The 21,385-nt window shown below is 32.2% G+C and overlaps 1 protein-coding gene across 2 annotated transcripts in view; it reads left to right on the top strand.

Moving 5' to 3' along the window:
* LOC118193117 (E3 SUMO-protein ligase RanBP2-like) overlaps positions 1-21,385 on the top strand; it is a 133,063-nt gene that overhangs the window by 103,852 nt on the left and 7,826 nt on the right. The window contains exons 34-35 of one of the 2 annotated variants that reach the window (XM_035364155.2): positions 6,068-6,134; positions 18,674-19,113. In XM_035364155.2, coding sequence (XP_035220046.2) covers positions 6,068-6,134; positions 18,674-18,720 — 114 coding nt within the window. In that variant the 3' untranslated portion in view covers positions 18,721-19,113. Of the gene's footprint in view, positions 1-6,067; positions 6,135-18,673; positions 19,114-21,385 lie in introns of those variants that run through there. The other variant, XM_035364156.2, reaches the window with a different exon arrangement.

The raw sequence follows: 21,385 nt of genomic DNA, 5'->3' as shown, positions 1-21,385 counted from the left end.
GCGCGTAAGACTTTTACGACTGCGAATATGTGTGTGCACATGCGCAAAATACGTTTACGAATGAGCGTTTAATGTATAACGGACGGTATAAGCTAAGCTAAAATTTATCTAATTCAGTTAATGTTGCAGATTGTGTTGTTCCTAAATCTTTGAATTGGATCCGGCTTATTATTTTTTGCAGACTGTTAGAGCAATTTTATAAAAGTAAGCTTGAACTTTCAATTATGTCAAATAGAATTTCTGATATATATTTACTAATATGTAAAGGATCTACAAAGCAAAAGTATGTTTCGAAGTCCATTAAACAAAAGGTGGAATTGCTGCAAAAAATGGTTAAAGGCATATCCTTTGTTTATCTAACCATTCCGAAATCAGTTTATCAATTTCACGCGGCTCTGCGGCACGCAATGAACTGGAAGCTGATCTGTCAGCACTATCCTTATCTTCAGGGCAGATGTTTTTATTTTATTTGGCTTATAATTCCTTACTTAATGTAATATTTCATCTCGATGTACTCCGTCTTTGATATGATCTAAATCAAATTCCTCGTCATTATAATTCGCTTCCAATAGGGAAGAAAGTGACTCAGAGGTTATTGAAAACGAAAAAGTTTCGATTGACAAATTAGTCGGTATTCTTGACACAACTATTATAGGACTTGAACAGTGGAACTTTGTAACTAAACAAGAAATTATGTCTGTTTAATAGAATTAAAGAGAAAGTATTATCATATAAAAAACGAAGCAACCTAAACAATCAAAATCGTAAAAAACAACCTTATATTTAGCGTAGGTATAATGAAACACTCAATCGATTTCGAGGGCAGCTAAAGGTCCCTCCTCATCAGGAGAAAGAAATACATAGAAAGAAGAAAATAGGAATCACAGAAACACGTGGTGCTTATCAGCACTGCACGTGGATATAACTAGATTTTTAATCAGAGTTGCACTGGCCGCCTACTTTTACTGAGCCAGGCTGTCTGATCAAGCATAAAGAAATATTAGCGAAGTTAAAATAGGGAGCGAGGGGCAAATGCACATTACGCTCAAAATCTGAACTTCAAATAATGGAAAGCAAATACTGAACGGATTTTTATACCCTCTGGTAGTACCAAGTGCAAGGAGGTAACTCCATCTATCGGCAAAAATAATTGAATTAAGACAGTAGAATTTTAAAGGCATTAGGAAGGACTGGATTGGACTTCAAATCATTAACTAAACTTTCTAAATCTTTGTGAATGTGAAAAGCCTCAAGAAAATCCAATTCGCCTATGGAAGAAGCCTTTTGGATGATTTTTGCAGACCCAAAATCAAAATTATGGTTAAAAGTCCAGCTATGATACGCTATTGAAGACTTGTTAATTTCCCCTTTTTTGACATAAGATTCATGTTCCTTGATACGAAACTTCAACGCTCTTTTTGTTTGGCCAATATATCTTAAACCACACTGACATGATATACTGTAAATTCCCCAAGAATTCAAGACAGAAACACAATCTTTTAGAATAATCGAAGGGTGAATTTTATTAATAGGGGAGAAACCGACTTGAAAATTGAATTTCTGGAGAATCCGTGCAATTTTATAGCTAACAGAAGGATAAAATGGAAGCACGACAAGGTCATTGATATTATTTCTAATAGTGGAATGTCTTCTTTGATGGGAATCTGAAAATTTTTTGACGGCTTTATCAATAATCACGAGAGAAAATCCACGGTCAATCGCAACTGCTCTCAAATAATTAAGTTCATTGGTAAGCAAAGATTCAGAGGAACAAACTTTTAGCGCGCGGAAAACATAATAGTAAAAAGAAGCCATTTTTTGCTTAACAGGGTGGCATGACTTGGCATGGGGTGGTAAACAAACTGCAAAGGGTTTACGGTACACAGTAATTAAGTTCATTGGTAAGCAAAGATTCAGAGGAACAAACTTTTAGCGCGTGGAAAACATAATAGTAAAAAGAAGCTATTTTTTGCTTAACAGGGTGGCATGACTTGGCATGGGGTGGTAAACAAACTGCAAAGGGTTTACGGCCAAATATTTAGTTTCCAGATTTTCTCCTGTACTGATAACAATATTCACACTGTAAAAAATTCTGTTGAAGTCATTGATAAACTTAAAAATATTTCCCCACTTCGTTCCATTATGGTTTCATTTGATGTCAAATCATTGTTTACTAATGTTCCGGTCGAAGGAGCACTAAATTGTCTTGAAACTAGGCTTCGGGAATTTCACTTCACACATACTGAAATTAATGAGTTGGTTTCGCTTACTAAAGTTTCTCTAAGTCAAACCCACTTTGTTTTCCAAAATGCATATTTTTGTCAAGTTGAAGGATTGGCTATGGGTAATCCTCTCAGTCCGGTACTTGCTGACATTTATATGCACTATTTTGAGATGAAATTATTTGATAAATTATCTTTTCGTCTTTGGATTCGGTATGTTGACGACACTTTCGCACTTTTTGACGGTTATAAAGAGGATTTATCCGAGATTCTATCTATTATGAATTCAATTGATCCAGCCATCCAATTCACTCTTGAAATTGAATCCAACAATTCCCTCCCCTTCCTCGATATTCTTATAATCCGCAATGAAACCGATTTTAGCACCACTGTGTGTACCGTAAACCCTTTGCAGTTTGTTTACCACCCCATGCCAAGTCATGCCACCCTGTTAAGCAAAAAATGGCTTTTTTTTACTATTATGTTTTCCGCGCGCTAAAAGTTTGTTCCTCTGAATCTTTGCTTACCAATGAACTTAATTATTTGAGAGCAGTTGCGATTGACCGTGGATTTTCTCTCGTGATTATTGATAAAGCCGTCAAAAAATTTTCAGATTCCCATCAAAGAAGACATTCCACTGTTAGAAATAATATCAATGACCTTGTCGTGCTTCCATTTTATCCTTCTGTTAGCTATAAAATTGCACGGATTCTCCAGAAATTCAATTTTCAAGTCGGTTTCTCCCCTATTAATAAAATTCACCCTTCGATTCTAAAAGATTGCGTTTCTGTCTTGAATTCTTGGGGAATTTATAGTATATCATGTCAGTGTGGTTTAAGATATATTGGCCAAATAAAAAGAGCGTTGAAGTTTCGTATCAAGGAACATGAATCTTATGTCAAAAAAGGGGAAATTAACAAGTTTTCAATAGCGTATCATAGCTGGACTTTTAACCATAATTTTGATTTTGGGTCTGCAAAAATCATCCAAAAGGCTTCTTCCATAGGCGAATTGGATTTTCTTGAGGCTTTTCACATTCACAAAGATTTAGAAAGTTTAGTTAATGATTTGAAGTCCAATCCAGTCCTTCCTAATGCCTTTAAAATTCTACTGTCTTAATTCAATTATTTTTGCCGATAGATGGCGTTACCTCCTCGCACTTAGTACTACCAGAGGGTATAAAAATCCGTTCAGTGGTTGCTTTCCATTATTTGAAGTTCAGATTTTGAGCGTAATGTACATTTGCCCCTCGCTCCCTATTTTAACTTCGCTAATATTTCTTTATGCTTGATCAGACAGCCTGGCTCACGTGTTTCTGTGATTCCTATTTTCTTCTTTCTATGTATTTCTTTCTCCTGATGAGGAGGGACCTTTAGCTGCCCTCGAAATCGATTGAGTGTTTCATTATACCTACGCTAAATATAAGGTTTTTTTTTTTTTTTTTTTTTACGATTTTGATTGTCACATTAGCGTGTTTCTCTTCTAGTCAACCTAAACAACTTGCATTGAAATAAATGTTTAATAAAGTAAACAAATTTTTTTTTTTTTTTTTTTTTTTTTTTAAATAAGTTTTGATACCCTTTAAATAGTAATTTTTCTTTATTTCATAAATTACGTTTTCGTATTTTTAATTTTATAATTTCTGCATGCAAACTTACCATATTTAAACTGATGATCTATAATCCGGAATCGCCGAAGTCCCGACGAGTCCGGATTAACCACTTTTGACTGTATATAACTTCTTGTTCATTGTTTTTGAAAAATGTCTTGTGTTCTTTTTCCTGTTGTATCTTTGATGATGGACTGATTTTGAAACAGTAATAAATGTAATTGTGCAGATAAAGAAAGTGTGTTTTCAATCAATGGCACAACTGCAAACAAATGAAAATATTGTAAATATGATAATGGTTATTTAGAGTTTGGCTTTATGTCAACAGAAATGAAGAGACCACAATATGTATTTTGTGTTTTTAAACTGCTTGAATGCATCATTACCAAACAACACTTCGGTAGTATCTTATAAGGTGGCTTACTGAAATGGGAAATGTAAGAAGCCTCATATCATTGAAGAACTTGTTCTAGCGGCTGGTGTCGATATAGTGAACACCTTGATTGGTGAGTCTGCCGAGAAGCCACTTTTAAAAGTGGCCATTGTCCAATAGCATAGTTGTAGAATACAGCATATGGCAGTGGATATTAAAAATCAATTTTAAAAATTAGAGAGGAGTTTGAATTACAGCTAGATGAAACTATGGATGCTCATTTGATAAGTTATGTATGGGTTATAGATGGTAATAATATTAAAGACCTTCTGTTTAAGCATATTACTACAGCGGCGAAGGCTCAGGACCTGTTCAAGATTCTTGATACATTCATATCTGAAAATTTGAATTGGCCTAAGTGTTTTTGGTATCAGTACTCATAGAGCTCGCTCCATGTTTGGCTGCTGTGAAGGATTATAGGCACTTATTCAAAGCAAATCCACTAAATGTACTCTGGGCCCATTGTATTATTCACAGAGAAATGCTTTCATCAAAGCATCTGAGACCTGCACCGAATCAAGTGTTAGAATATGTAGTAAGTGTTGTAAATTTTATAAAATATAATATATATATATAAGTATAATTTAATAATATAATATTTATAATATAGAATATAATATATTTATATATAAAATATAATTTAATAATATAATATTTATAAAATATAATTTATAAATATTAATGTCAGTTGAAAGCAAGGATTTTTTTAAAAACTATGAGAATATGGGAGCCAAACACTCGTCTTTTGTTGTAATATAGCAGTGCGCAATGTCTTTCATGTGGTAATATCTTATCATGTACCTTTGAATTGCCTGAAGAATTTTTATTTTTCTTAATGAGAAAGGATACAAAGACTCAGAAGATTCTGCTAATACTGATGTTTTAATAAAACTGACATTTGCAACATTTCTGAAAAGCCGAATTCTCTTAATCCTTCTCTGCAAAAAAAAAAAAAAAAAAAAAAAATCTTTTGAAGTCAACAGAAAGCAAATATGAGCTTTTATAAAAAAAATTCAATCTATGGAAAATAAAATTGAACGAAAATGCAGGCAAAGATTATTTTTTAATATTGCAGCAAATCTTGACGTCAGATGAACTTGATCTTCCTTGAGATATAAAACTATTGTTTGAAAGTCACTTATCACAGCTAATTATCTGGTTTGAGAAATACTGTCAAAATGGAAATTTTTATATATTTGCATGGACTCAAGATCAGTTTAACACTAGTGCTCCATCTGAATTGCGAAAGAGAATCTTACCCAGTTATCTTGTGACAGCAGCTTGAATGCAAAAGTTGACAGCATTGAATTGACAGAATTCTGGATTTCGATAAAAGATGAATATCTCTTTCTAGATGATAAGGTTGAGCAGATTTTAATTCCTTTTTCAATGTTGTATTTGTGCAAAGCTTTTCAACAGTTGCTGTAGTATAAAGCAAAAATTAATGTGGAAGAGGAAATGAGAGTGGATATATCTAGTTTATCTCCACAGTTTGAGGAAATGTGCAGTGATTTTCCAGCTCATCTATCACACTGATTATTAATTTAATGGTAGTAATCAGCAATTATAGTAGTATGATTGGTTAAGTTGTAGTCATGAATTGTATTTCAACAGCTATGTATTAAAGCCTTTCCTGGAAAGCTGAAATATTTTTTCACTTTTGTAACTCAAGTATTTTTCATGTTCTTTAAAACAGCAACCTGCATTGAGTGGCCTGACTTTTTAATGTTTGGAAATTATGTGTATGCTTATATATGGTGCATTATATGTTTTTTTTTTTTTTTTTTTGTTTTGTTTTGTTAGGGTAAGGAATTAGCTGTGAATTCTGAAATTGTTGAAAAGTCTGATGACTACCTCACAGCAACATCTGGTAATTATTATTTTTTAGTCCAAAATAAATTTTGCTTCTAAAATTTTAAATTTGCTTTCAGCTGTTTCGCACTGAAGTGTTGGAATTGTTTACTTTTTTGTATTTTGTATTGCTTTAGTATCATTTACTGATAACAAACATTAATATTGTTATAATTTTACGTAATCATCTTATTTGCTTTAATGACTTCGACTCTTAGAATAGTTGGAAGTGAAGGCATATCATGATTTTTATTTCAGTTTTGTAAATTCTGAATAGTATGATGTTAAATATGAGTAATGTCAGTTAGCATCCGTTTTTACATTGTTATGCAACATTAGATGTGCCTATCTGAGGCCAGTGTAAGACGTCCTCTTGTAAGATTTCTGATTGCCTTGATAATCCTGGAAAGGCAGGGGAAGGAATGATCTGGGGAGAGTTAGTAAAAATATAAACTTTTTTAAAAAGATGTCCAAGATCAAGAATCATGAGAAGAATTTATTATGTTTACATAAAACCAAGGTGAAGTTCTTTTATGTTGTGACTTAGTGCAGATCCATCACAGGCACTGGATCACACTATTTGGAAACAGTGTATAACTGCTTATGTTCCTATGATTTCTAACATTTCTTAATTTTTATGTCATTGATTAAGCGTTCTGTTTGTGTTTTTTACTTATGTTACTTTTTAAACAAAGAATGAATGTTTTGGGGAAATAAAGGAAAATAAAATTAAACTAATAATAATATATTACTTAATGCTTTACATTATTCCTGAATAAAACACAAAGTAGCTAAAACTTTACATAAAATGATTGATCGTATGAAAAACGTAATTAATACTTCAGCACTAATGTTTCTCTTAAGAATAAGATCTGTATGAAGATTTTCTAAAAAAGGAAATATGTATTTATTTATTCATCAGAATCATATTCTATTGGAGGCTCTTCTTCAGAGCATTTTTTACACATCATAACGGCATGTTCCAAGCTAAAATACTCGTTATATTTTGTGCAAGAATATTGTGTCATTTTGCTTTTCTTGAATCCGTAGCATGTAGAACACTGTTTTTGCTTATTTGGACATTTTACGGCATTTTTATGTTCTAGAGACGGTTTGTTATTTTCCAACTTCCTTTGCAAATCTCTTGATAAATTAGCTTTTGTGAGGCGTCTAGTGATTTCTTCATTTGTCAGTTCTTTTACTAATCCTCTTAAACCCTTATCACATACGATATTTGTTGCTTGGTAAACAGGCTGAAAGCCAAACAAGAATCAGTTATCGCTCAGATTGGCGAAAGTGACGTTCGCTTCTTCGTGTTATTTTGTATCGCTTACACACTTTTCGTTTTAAACTTTTGTTAGTAATGGAAGATAATAGAAAGGTGATTGCTATCAAGTTAATGACTTTGATCTCCACTCTGGCACTTCAAGTAACAGATAAACACACTTCTGTTTATAGTAATCGATGACATCAGTAATAGCCAAATTCTGTATACACTAAAAATAATTTAAAACATGTGCTGGATAACTCTATTTATCCGATATTATTTATGTGTATTTTCTGTTGTCTGGATTGGAATGAAAATTTCATGGCTCAATGGAAAATTTGTGACCTGGTGACCACCTTCTGACCTTGACTAACTTTATGGCTCATAATTACTGTTCTGTCCATTCAAACAAACAAACAGGAAGAAAAAAAAAAAAAAAAGACCATTTATGACAAAAGTCTATATGGCTGATATTTACATCCTCACAGCCAGCAGATACTATTTAGCAAAATGAAGATCAAACAAAGCATATGAACACATGAGCAATCAAACATGCACGAGTTGTTTACTGTCCCATAGAACACTCGGCAATACACCTAAAACACATTAATTATACCAACTCTAGAAATTAGGTGGTGCACATCATGAGTTTGTTTTATGTGATTACGGCAAAGCCTTGAGGGATATCTGCCTAACAGGAGGGATCCCTTTGTAGAAGATTTTTTAAAACTGGCTAAAATTTTAAAAACTGGCTAAAATACCAGTTACAAATGGGGCAAACCAAGGAAACGTCATGTAGGCATCCCGTTTGCAGCATTCTAACCTGAGACAGAACTACCAGTGTTCAAAGACACTTCGGCCACTAGTAGGCCCGTGCACTTAATTGGAAAGTGCAAGTCATTATGTAAACAGACATGAAGGTGATAATCAATTGTGCACTGTTTTATGTAATCAAATGTTATAAATGCACAGCTGTTACATTTCTTATTATTTATTAGTCATGTTTTTATTACGTAGATCATACATATGATATAATTATGAATTAACCCAATAAAAAAATGTGTACACTCTTTAGTACTCAAATACACATAAATTATTTTTTAACTGATTATTACATACACATAATAATTTGCAAAAAACTGATAACTATAGTTGCTGCCAATTACATAATCATTATCTGAGTTAAAAGTAACTTGATAAACTTCTTGGCAATGTTCATTTTTGTATTCATACATACAGATAGAGAGATGCGATGGTTTAGAAGTTGTTAATATATATTTATTAGTATTAATGTAATGAATAAGATGTATATCAATGAATGTATATGCAAATGTTTTTCATCATGCATAATAATAAATCTATAAATTTCCAATGTTTCAATATGTAGCATTTACAATAAAAGTATAGTTTCTAACGTATTTATAATCCAAAAAGTATTTCACTAATAACATGAAAATAATAGACAAATTTAATGAGTATTCTCATTATTACATAAGCGATGCTTTTCTTTTTTTATGCATCTTTTATGCTGTTTAAAATGTGTCACTGATTATGCAATTAACAATTTAAAAGATTAGGAGAAATTAGGAGAAAAGCCGCGCATATACAAACGGATTTAAAAAAATTATTCAACTTAAATTTAAGAAATAAAATTCTATTATATAACAGTGATAATACACGATCAGCATGAAATACGACAAATTTGGCGAACTTTTGGTGACGAAAAATTTGTAAACAAATCCAAACTGCAAGAATGTCATAAAATACTGTCAACTCTGAAATTTCCACGATTATATATTTAATGAATATATAAACATTTAAAAAATGACTCAGGCAGTTGTATTACAACAAAACAGCAATAATTAAATTGGCCTCTATTTCCACTGTCCATGACTTCACTTTGAGAGCCATCGCCATATTGAAAGTTACCCGTGATCCTTCAGAAGCAGAACTTTCATCTGATTGGTTGAACATTCGAGGAACACGTCTCCAGCCGGAACATTTTTGGACAAGTTTTAAAATGTTGCTCGTAGCCGGGACATGCTCCTCCTAGCAAGACGAAATATTTCTCGGAAGCCTTGCCGCTTAAAGCCGTGCTACCAGAATCTCGTTTGTCGGAATTATCCCGGGTAAGCGTGCACGTTCATAAAAGTGATAGGGCCTTTAGATACTCTGTTCTATTTTTTACCAAATTTTGATTGCCTAGATAAACCACTAGTCCATTTATTGCTGAAATGTTCAGCATAGAATAAAATACAACCATTGGCCATCTTCTGGTGTTACGGTCACAATTACATGTTCCACATATTTTATCAAGAGCATCCAATCCAAAATTTGTGTCGCTATAAAAAATAATTATTTTGGGTTTTCTTTCCTCTCCCGTTTCCCAATCAATGGAGTCATCCATACGCATACTCGATGCAAGGTGGTTTCATCCCCCCACACACACACACACCATATACGACACCAAAGTGCAAGTTTCATGAAAGCCAAAGAGACTTGAATAAACTTCATGCCCCTTTGTTTTTAGAAAGCAAGGAGGTATTTCTTTTTTATTTTTTCCTCAATGTACCTGCATATGAAAGTTTTTTCTCTTTCAATTTTTTTTTATTAGGCCAATTTATCTCCTGTTATGTTTCTTCCGCTGTTGAAAATTGGTTTTGCTAATCGAAGAACGACATCTGAAAATGCATTGCTCACATTATATGGTCCTTCTGGTTGTCTCTTGGCATATATTTCTAAATTTGATGTATGTGTCTTTGCATCAACCATGGCAAATAATTTTATTTCATATTTGTTGGGCTTTGTCGGTAAACCTTTCAACTTTTCTTCAGTAGTTACATTTTGCCCCATGCAATAATTTCTCTTGCAGTTTTCTACAAATAATTCAAAAGTCTCTCTTACCAGTGCTAGTTTGTCTAATATCTTCCGCATGTCTCTTTGTCGTTGAATCTACAGCATCTAAGGAAAAATTTAAAACGTTTTTTATAAACATTACTATTCGAAACATTTCTACTCCCATTCCTTCTGTAGACCACAGTTCTTCTAAAATTTGCCTGTTGCTTCGTAACATACTCTGTTGCAAAGCAACAGTAGTTGCCTGTTGCTTCATAACGACTCATTTTTATTGCATTGAGCACAGATAGCACGGAGCCTCGAGTAATCAAAATTCTAATCGAAGCTCTACTGAACATTTATTTAGCTCTAGATAAAATTACTAAGTATGCGTCTCTTTCTCGACTGAAGTTACTTCTAATTGGAGAAATAAATTTATTTGTATTAGTGACAATTATGTCTAGTACTTCATCGGTAGAAAAACAGTTTCAAGAATGGTATATACTTCTTGCATTTTTTGCAGTACCTATTAGGCCAGGTAATTTAGTTATAATATTATGTTACCTTCGTTTAACATTTTTACATCCCATTGATATTGCCCATCTTGTTAATCCAGCTTTACCGATAAAATTATGACCTTCAGAATTAAAATCATCATCTTTAGTTTCTGAATCACTAAAATCATTTTCAGTGTCCGAAGGAAGCTCACCATATTTCTAAAATATTTTCTTCATCCGCAGTTTCATTCAGAAATCTGCTGGGTTTTTCAAATCTAAGTATCTTTTGGAACTCCTCGTAAGCGACAACCATTGTCAGGCACGTGCATCTGATGAATGCACAGCTTCGAAGAAACTCCAAAAGTGTACTCCTTCCCCCTTCTCCCTCAAGGACAACTACATTCCTGAGTAGTCCAGAAGGGCACATATTGTGAAGATCAATGCTGTGAATTCTTGTTTTCGGTAGAAAAACAAAGATTGTAAAAGGCTTGCATCTGAGAGGTCATGCGTGCCCAACAGAGTGTTAAAGGAATTAACTAATGAAGAATCTGCATAAATGCATGTAAGTTTCTTGCATTGTGATAAAACGACATTACCTAAAGCCATCAAATTTTGAACAACATACGTTTCCACCCAAATATAGACATCTGAAAACCCAAATTTTAAAATTGTGTTATCTATTTCATATTTTTAAAACTTTAATGAATTTTTATTAACAATTTCAATGGTTTCAAAGCAAGCAATAGTAACACAGTACGAGGGGGGGGAATCTCCAGCGCTCAAGACTGTGTATCGGAAATTCTAAAGATATGCCCCCCCCCCAATTTTAAAATAATTTTGCAATATTGCTGTTGAACTGAATTTTATGGTTTAAGTGGAAAGAACATGATATTTAACAAGTAAAGGTAATCCACAAAACGTTAAAAAAGAAGCCCCTTTGAACGTAATGTAAAATCTGAATTCCTTCAGATCTCTTTCCCCCCCCTCATTTTGTAATGGTCTGCTTAGATTATAGAATAAGCCATAAATGAAAGCTAGCTTTTGGGGTTACCGAGATATAAGCTACTAACATGTGTTTTGCGCCTTAAATTTTTTTTGTACCTGAGACCATTAGTGAGGATTGTAGTCCTGTATTGAAAGCTTTGTAATGGCATTACAAATCTAGGATTTTAATGTACTTTTAAAAAAAAATTGTAATTTCAGTTTAATTTAAAATTTCTTGGCATTATTTTTGGAAAATCGAATGCTTAATTACTTCTAAGAGATAATATGCTTACAACATTAAACACAAATTAACAGTTTTATTTAGTATGAGTGATGTAATGCTGTTGTAAATATCTTTATAGTACTCTGTCCGAATTTAATAAATCTTTTTTAAAAAACCTACTTAAATCAACTTTTTGAATGTTTATGTTCTCCCTATGCATATTTTTATTTGCTTCATAGTAATGAGTAAGCCAAATTAAATGGCATGTGAAATTTTAATAATCTTTATTAATTGTTTCATAATGTTCAGTTAATATGTAAAAGTAACAATTTTTACCATGCAGTGTTTTCCTCCTTTTTAGAAGCAATTAAAAATCTTAATCTAATAATAAAATATTATTAATGTATTTCGTAAAATCCACATACAAATTTTTACTCATTATTAAAATGTAAAATTCAAAGGAAATGAGTTTTTTGCTTTGTAGTATTTTTTTGTGTCTCACACAATTGGACTATAGCAGCAAAGATAATAGACTAAAGAAGGGGTCTAGAGAAAAATATATAACCCTAAAAAATATCCAATTTAAAACCTTTTTATTTATTGCCTTATGGAAAAAAAAAAAAAAAAATAGGCAATTAGTATACCAAATAATGTGTAATAATGTATAAAAACATGAAATACCATATGTTTCAATAAATTATTAATTTTGCTCATTTTATGTTAATTTTCAGTTTTAAACAATATATCCTTTTCTGAAGGATGTAAATATTAATAATTTCAAATGGCTTTAATTTTTTATAAAATCTGAAATGTATCTGATACTGAAAATGAGTGTTCGCAAGATGACTAAAAGGACATTAATTACTTGTAAAATAATTTTAAACGGACGGGAGGGGGGGGAATTGAACGGTGTTGTGTAACAGGGATACAAAAAGGTGGATTTTCTTTCCAGTATGCAGAAAGACTTGGCGGAAATGTATCCACTGTGCATGATTGTCGGTAGCATTGGTCAAGGGAAAGTACTGGCGCAAGAAGACGGTTTGGGCAATCACAGCACTACTGAGAGAAAAGTCCGGCATATGGCTGTGGCATGTACTGTGTTTGCAGCAGAAATTTGAGCTACAGTTGACACTACAGCGGCACAACAAACTGTTACAAAACGGTTACTAAAAGAACAGCTCCAAGCCAGACGTCCTATTGCATGCATTCAACTGCACAAACCACTGCTGTTGGCAACATCGGTGGTGTCGAGCTAGAGCTTATTGGAGGACGGAGTGGAGATCTGATGTGTTTTCTGGTGAAAACCGGTCGTGCTTTCTGCCAGTAATGGTCGTGCATTGGTTAGAAGGTGGCCAGGTGAGCGCCTGCAACCAACCTATTTGTGGCCTAGACACATTGTATCTACACCAGGAGTTATGGTCTGGGGAGTAATTTTGTATGACAGCAGGAGCACTTGGTTATCCCTTGCACCCTAACTCTGTATGTATGTCAGTCTGTTGATTTGTTCTATTGATATTCATGAGCAGCATTTAAGGGAGTGTTTTCCAACAAAATAACACTTGCCCTCATACTGCTGTTGTAACCCAACATGCTCTACAAAGTATCAATATGTTGCCTTGGCGTACTAGATCACCAGATTATTCTCCAATTGAGCACGTATAGGACATCATTGGCCGACAATTCCAGTGTCATCCACAACCAGCATTAACTGTCCCTGTATTGACCGACCTAGTGCAACAGGCATGGAACTCCATCTCGTAAACTGACACCTGTGTGGCACAATGCATACATGTTTGCATGCGTGCATTCAAAATTTTGTCAGTTACACCAGTTATTAATGTACCAGTATTTCACATCTGAAATGGCACTTCTGGTACTTGCATATTAACCTATGATTTTGAAAAATTAATTGATTAAACATTTGACCTAAAAAATGTATTGCCAACATTTCATTACTCTACAAATTTTTTTCTTGGTGTTGGGATTTTTTTTTTAACATTTTATGACAATATATATATAAAAAAATTATTTTGAAGTTTTTTATCTCTTACCCCAGCTGGATGTTATAAATATTATTTTTCCTCTCCTCCATAAAATAAAATATTCTTTGTCAGTGTACCCAACTTAGCTATGTTATTTTTTTACTGTATACAGATTTATGAAAAAAAATTGTGTTATTAATGAAATATAGTACATATCCAATAATAAAAGATTAGTTTCAAAGAGAAAAAGCTCAGCACGAATAAATTATTTTCAAATAAATCATGTCGTAAGTCTTCATTAAAGTTTTAAATGATCTTTATTCATTTGTAGTTTCAAAGAGAAAAAGCTCAGTACGAATAAATTATTTTGGTACTTTTCCGTTTCGCCAGTGCATATCTCGCCAAGTAGACTTAATTAGCGACACAAAAAATATTTTAAAATGTTATATATGAGATTTTTTTATTTTGAAGGCATAAACATTTTAATATCATTTAAAATTTTCTAAAAAGCCAATAAATAAAGACAAGAAATTTATAAAAAGACATTAATTTAAGAATTTGCTATCATGGTTCAATATCCTGATTCGCTGGTTAATATCATGTGACCCAAATGATTTCATCTCACGTAAACTACGCTACAAAAATCTAATTCTCTCGGTAATTATCTACATTAATTTCAAGTTAAATCTTAATCTGGAATACAAGTTTAAATGCAATAATTATTTCAATTCGTTTGAATACCAGAATTCATCAGAAATTATGTAAAACTACAGTGCTTTACTTCACTAGTGCATTCTCATTAGAAATGATGAATTTAACCCTTGACTTTGCCTTTCTATATTTTCGCCTTCGGGTGAATGATGTGATTGCATCCTAATCGACTTAGTTACCGCGAATGGCCTTAGGTCATAAAATTGAACTGTCTAGTAAAAATTCTATGTAATTGTATGCCAGCATTCAAAGAAACAATCAATCTGGTAAGAAATGGCTGCGACTTGTTTTGAAAATGAGGCATAAAAGGTTACTATCAAGGATATTTCGTTTGGTATCAGTTGTAGCATTATTGGCGACTTTATCGCCTGCGCCGGCAAAACAGAAAAGTACCATTATTTTCTAATAAATCGTGTTGTAAGTCTTCATTAAAGTTTTAAATGATCTTCATTCATTTAAAATTTCTCTTACATGTTATAAACTTTCTATGATAACTAATGAATCATGTGCCGGAAAACTGTAAATTATCTTCAGCAGAGTTGAATAAACTCGTAATATGAGCAGAAACTTTGGGAAGGGTCTGTTATTAAACATTCAAACACTTTTAACTTGAACAAAAAGACTAACATGTGTCTGAAAGTAAAACTAGAAAAAAGTATGTTATTCAGTGGGCTGAAAAGAGTGTCCTTAAGATTCATTTCTGCGAACTTGTATTTTAAGTTAAAACTATTTCAGAAAATTTGATAATAGAAACACTATTTTTCTTATAAATTCTGGGAGCATATTCTGAAAAGAAAATATGTTTCCAGAATTAAATTCAGCTAGGAAGTTTTAATCATGTTAAATAAAAATATACACTTTAAATTGAGAAATAAAAGATTATTTTGTACAAAGTGTTTGAAAGTTATGCAAAAGTAACTATCTGTAAACAAAATTAGTTTTAGCCTATAATTCTTCAGATAAACACTATGAAATTTTGTGAACATTACTATTATATAAACGGTTAAAATCAGTATAAATAGAATTATTAACTAAATACTGACTATTAAATCTAAATTTATTTATCTAAATTCTTTTGTGCATAAATTATGTTCTAAGTATCAATGTGATTATTATCAAGAAATTTTAATTTGCTTTTTTATTTGTTTGTTGCTGGCAGAATAAACATTAAAACAATACTTCTTCCATGTCTGCATACACAGGAATCCTCAGCTTAAATTCTAGTGAAATGCTATGTTAAATTAAATAGTGGTAATTGAATATACAAATTCATATCTACTGTAATTCATCCAAACTTTTTTCAACTTTTTTATATAGCTCGTTTTAACTGTTTTCACAGTCAGTTTGTTTATTTAGATTATGGCAAAGCATACTGGGAATAATGCCTAAGGAAGGGATTTCTAGGAGAACCTGGCTCAAGTTTATGTTACACATGGGAAAAAAGCATGAAAATGCCCATGCAACTAGCCCATTCATTAGAATTATCCATGTGGTCTTACCACACAACCATTTGTGGACAACTACCTATACACGTCAGACTAAAGTGAATAAAAAATGGTCGTAATTTATGTTATTTTTTGTACAGTAGACATACGAACTATACTAATTTAGGTGGAATATCCTGATTTTTGACCACATTTCCACTGACCTGAATTACAAGATATTTCTTTTGACTTGATCTCATTCATTATATGTCTCAAGATGTTTATTAGTTCAGCTTAGTATTCTGTTACTGTTACTCTGCAACACAATGAAATTTTCGCTTTTTCTTTGGATTACCCATTTATTTAAAAAAGGGGGGAAAATATTATTCAACTGCTACCACCATGTGTGTAGGAAAAATGTCATGGTCTAAATCTCTAATAGGCATCAAGTGCACTGTAAGTCATTTGTTACACGTTAGCCTATGAATGCAAAGCAAGATTGAAACATTTCACTGTATTTCTGGTGTAGCTAAATGGTATGATTTCACATGCTTGGTGAAGTTGTTTAAAGGATTTGGGATCTTTTGTCTTAATTATGTCTGTGAAAAAAGTACTGTTAAAAAAATATACACAGATGACTTTTCTTACATTATTTCATCCACAAATGTACAATGTGTACCGCTTGTCATTGCAATTTTTCAATTTTGTGTGGTGGTAGGGCTGATGTACAGAAAATGCAGACAACCTAGAATTGAATTTTTCCCATGGAAGCAAAGGGATCATAAAGTTATTTATGCTTTTATGCCTACTTTCTGCCTTCAGTCGTTGATTGCATTAAAATAGCTCTTTCCTGCCTTTCTATATATCATTGTAAAATTGGATCCAACTACATATACATGTCAAGTTAAAATGAATAAAAAACTGCTTATAATTTGTGTTATTTACGTGTTCCTGATATTCTGATTTTTGACCACATTTTCACCGACTTGTATCACAAAATATTTCTTTTGACCTGTTCTCATTCTTAAAATTTCTCAGGATGTTCATTTTTTTACTGCTTTAAAAAAAAAAAAAAAAAAAAAAAAGAATTCAGTACTTTTTGTTTTGACTTTAAAAGGAGATTCAACAAGCCTTAATATAGTGCAGTTAATTATAAAAATTTTGAAAGAAAATGGAGTTGATGTAGATAATTGTTTAGCGTTTAGTGTGGGCAGTGCACTGGTAATGGTTGGCATGTAGACTGGTGTTGCAGATATATTGAAAAAAGAAAACTCACATTTACAGATTATGTACCTTTTAAATTTAGCAGCTGAAAAGGGTATAGCTCCTTTAACAAACAAATATACAGGAGTTTTTTTTAATTCTATTGAAAAGAGTTCTAAAAGAAAAGGGGGAAAATGAAACAATTCCAACACCTGCATAATATTGAAATTTAAAAAAAAAAATTTGAAATGTACATGCTGGCTATTATCCTTAGAGAAATGTTTATCTGGAATCCTTGATAAGTGGAAAATAATATTTTTTAAGGAAGAAGTAAATGATTCTAGAATTTTCTTTGGTTAAAGTTATCAAATATCTAAAATAAAGGAAAATGTGGCTATTGCTTTCATTGCTAATAAACATAAGAAAAGGAAGTAGCTTCCTCAGTAGTGAGCGTTTGATAATTCTCAGAAAAATACATAAAAAAATAAGCAGAAAGTTGATAAAAGTGTCTGTCAATGCCCCCCCCCCATCAACAAGGGAAACATTAGCTACTTACTGCCAATTTACCTAATGAAGAAGAAGAATTTATGTATTTGTGTTTGAACTTCAAAAAAGCTTTTAGCTTTCTTTTGTAATCTTCATTTTATAGTTATGTAATATTTTAACATAGTTCTGCAGCAAAGTATTAATTTTATTAAAAAGAATTTTCAGATAAGAGCAAGAAATTTTACTTGCATGTAACAAGTTCTGCCAAGTATAAGACTACGTATTATGCAAAATTCTAATTAACAGTAAATGTCAATTTGCATGCTATAGTTGCAGATGTTTCTATTCCAGTAACTGCATCATTTTCTGATGCAAAATAGTTTTTTAATTTCCAGTTTACATTGCATAGTTTTCAAAGACATTATGTTATCCCTGATAAAATGCAGTCATAGTTTTGCAATTTACTATTACAAAACTGGCATAGTTATAGAACCAGTGAGAATTGAAACTAAGTGGTATCTAATCAGATGACTGAAAAGTATTAATGGAATTTAAAAGTATAGTTAAGTCTCTAGAATAATGTTGGCTGTCATGAAGTTGACCATAGCAATGCAGAATGTAAAAGATTTTCAATATGGTTATTAAAACAAGGACTGAATTTATATCCTATGTGAATGATGATACATTGGAAAAACTTTTATTAGCAAAAACAAGCCTTCATGCCAATTTCTGTGAGCTGAGCTATGATGCTTCTTTCCTAAAGAAGATAAAATCTGCTATTATAATTTATAATTGCATAAAGATAGGCTTAATTATTATTTTTTATGAAATGTTTGAAAGAATAAAATTTTTATATATATGAATATTCTTATGCTAATTGCATTTAAAATTAAGTAATTGCACTGTCAGATATTAAGTGCAATGAACTTCAATGTTTTTTTTCCAGATTTGGATCCAAATCCATATTTTGTGTTTTCAACTTTTCATCAGTAAGAGTTCAGCTAAACTTCAGTCATTTTCTGCTACTGCTCCAACCTCATTTTGCTTCCGTAAGGATTTTCTTCATCAGTAAACTCATCATTGTCAAATACATATGCTAGTTCTTCCCTGGATCATTTCTATGGAAATGCATTTGGATCTCTGTGATAGTAACTCTTTCTACATGCTGTGTATACTTTGTTTGATGAAGATATGAAAGCAGTTCTTTCAGACAGAGTTCACGTCAGAAAATACATGTAGTTCAGTTGTAAATGTACCTTAATAAAAAAGTGTTTACATCTTTAACTGAGATTCATCCTGTATTAAGTAAAAACAGATTGTAATTCAAATTGACCAAAAAAATAGCTTTATATTTGTGTAGATTTTGAATAAAAATATTGACTGTGAGTGCAGGCTGATTTAGGAATGTTTCAACAAATTTGCTTTGCTTCTGAAGGAGCAGATCATATGTTGGTTTGCCATTGAAATCCCTAGAGTTTTATTAAAAATCTATTTAAATCTATATCTGTTTTTTTTTCGGGGGGGGAGGAGAGGGACAAAATGTTAGTTTTTTTCATTGCTATGTCTCCCTTTCAATTGGTGGTAGCAGTTGTGTTAAATAAAGAATGTGCTAATTGAAATCATGGTGAAATTAATCATAATTAGAGAAAAAATCTTTATGCTGCACAATTTTAGCAAAAAGCATTGAGAGTAAAAATTAACTAAAGCTATCACAACATTCCTGATCATGTCACACTAAAAACAAAATCACAGAGCAAAATAAATATAAATATTTTAAATATTCCAAGATAAAGAAATTTTCAACGTAATTTTTAAGTACTATGTATAATTGTAATACATATAATTATGTATTTAATTCTGATTTCCCCTCAAGGCAGACTGGTCAAAACTGTAATTCAACACATTGTTGAATTACAGTTTTGACCAGTCTAATTCCCCTTGTGAAAATGTGAAAAAATTATTTTCCCCTTGTGTAACAAGAATACAAGCCAATTTCCCTAAAATGTTCCATAAAGGCTTTCTCTACTCTTAAGCAGGTAACCCTTGCATGTTTTGCCACACCCAAATCTAGTCAAACAAACAACCGTAGAGATGAAGTTCTTGCTATTTCATGAATATTTGAATGTCAGACTAATGTACTCTAATTTTTACTTTGTATCTTTCAAATATTGGAGAGTCATTCTCCCCCCCTCCATATTCTTTTATTCAGCATTAGAAGGAAAAATTGAAACAAACATCTACGGTTATACCATCAAATGCATAGTGTACAAAAGAGCCTTATGAATATAGAGTTTCATTATTCTAATGTATTTAAATTTATTTAAAATTTCATCAAACACCAATTAGAAAAATTGTACTTTTAGAAACTTATTGCTTTTACAGCAAGAATAATTCAGATATTTTAACCATTTTAACTGTAGAAGATTACATACATATATAAAAATTAATATTTAAAAGTACATGTACTATACATACAAGTATTTAAAACATTAAATCATGAGGCTTTACATTTCTAAAATCTGTATTTATTTATGTACTATTTTTAAATCGTTTATGCTTTCAACTGCCTTTGAATATGGATTCATTTTTCTTGGACATGCATGCAGGACAATGCTGTAGCTAGGTTGGGGCGAGGGAGGACATCTGTCCCCAGGCATAGCATCCAGGGGTGCCACATTGATATTAAGAAATTTTAGAATGAAATATCTTCCGTTCTTGGTGTACAGAAGGGGACGCAAAATCTTTAGTTGTCCCTGGGTACTGTAAAGCCTAGCGATGCAGGAGGATGTCTCTTTAGAGCAAAAGTCTTTAAAATATGTTATTATTATAAAATTTTTGATATTCCATCGCAAATCGTTATATAGTGATTTAAGAATTTTGGGGGGGAGGAGGTCTAAATTTGATTTAAATTGTACATGAGATTTGCATCTTCTGAAACACACACTTCTAACAGTAGAAATCAGAATTGTTCTTTATATGTACCTTAGAAAGTTTCTTAAAAGGATAAAAGTTGCAAATATTGCAATTGAACTCAGAGGAAGCAGCAGCTTATTCAGGGTTCGTAGCGGGGCATACAAGTGCTTAGAAGTCCTTATATTTAAAAATAAAATATAAAGGCCCTTATAGGTGCTTTTTCTTTAAAGGCCTTGTTTTTAGTGCTTATTCTTTGCTTTTAGTGCTTTATTTTTTTAATGAACGCACATTTTTTCCCCGTACCAAAGCCGAAACTAAACGAACAATTTTTCTTCCTTATATGTATCGTCGGATGATGAATCATACACCCGGAAATAGCTTTTCCCTCTTTCTCTGCATTACCGTAACCTTTGGTGCGCGCAGACAGGTGCACGTCGTTCTATTGGTCAAAGAATTGCGAAAGCGGTTGAAAATTCCGTGCAGTAATATACACTGGTGTGCCAAAATTAAGGACGAGACGGTTTTTTCAATATAACTTTGTACAAAAGCTTTCCAAATCAACACATTTAATACCGTAAGATCCCCAATATGTAAGGACATGAGTAATGTAAGCAACGCTTACTAAAAGAGAAATGAGAGGGATAAAAAGAAGCTTTATTGAAAAAGTAGCATGGAGCATAATGCGACTGAAGGCCGAAACATCCCTGTGATGGGTGTCGAGCAAGAAACATCCGGTCTTTAATAG

Source organism: Stegodyphus dumicola, chromosome 4 (assembly GCF_044657685.1).
Source record: "Stegodyphus dumicola isolate Sdum_Otavi_A_Nest chromosome 4, ASM4465768v1".
In the NCBI taxonomy this organism is placed as follows: domain Eukaryota; kingdom Metazoa; phylum Arthropoda; class Arachnida; order Araneae; family Eresidae; genus Stegodyphus; species Stegodyphus dumicola.
This window is presented reverse-complemented; position numbering and strand designations above follow the sequence as displayed.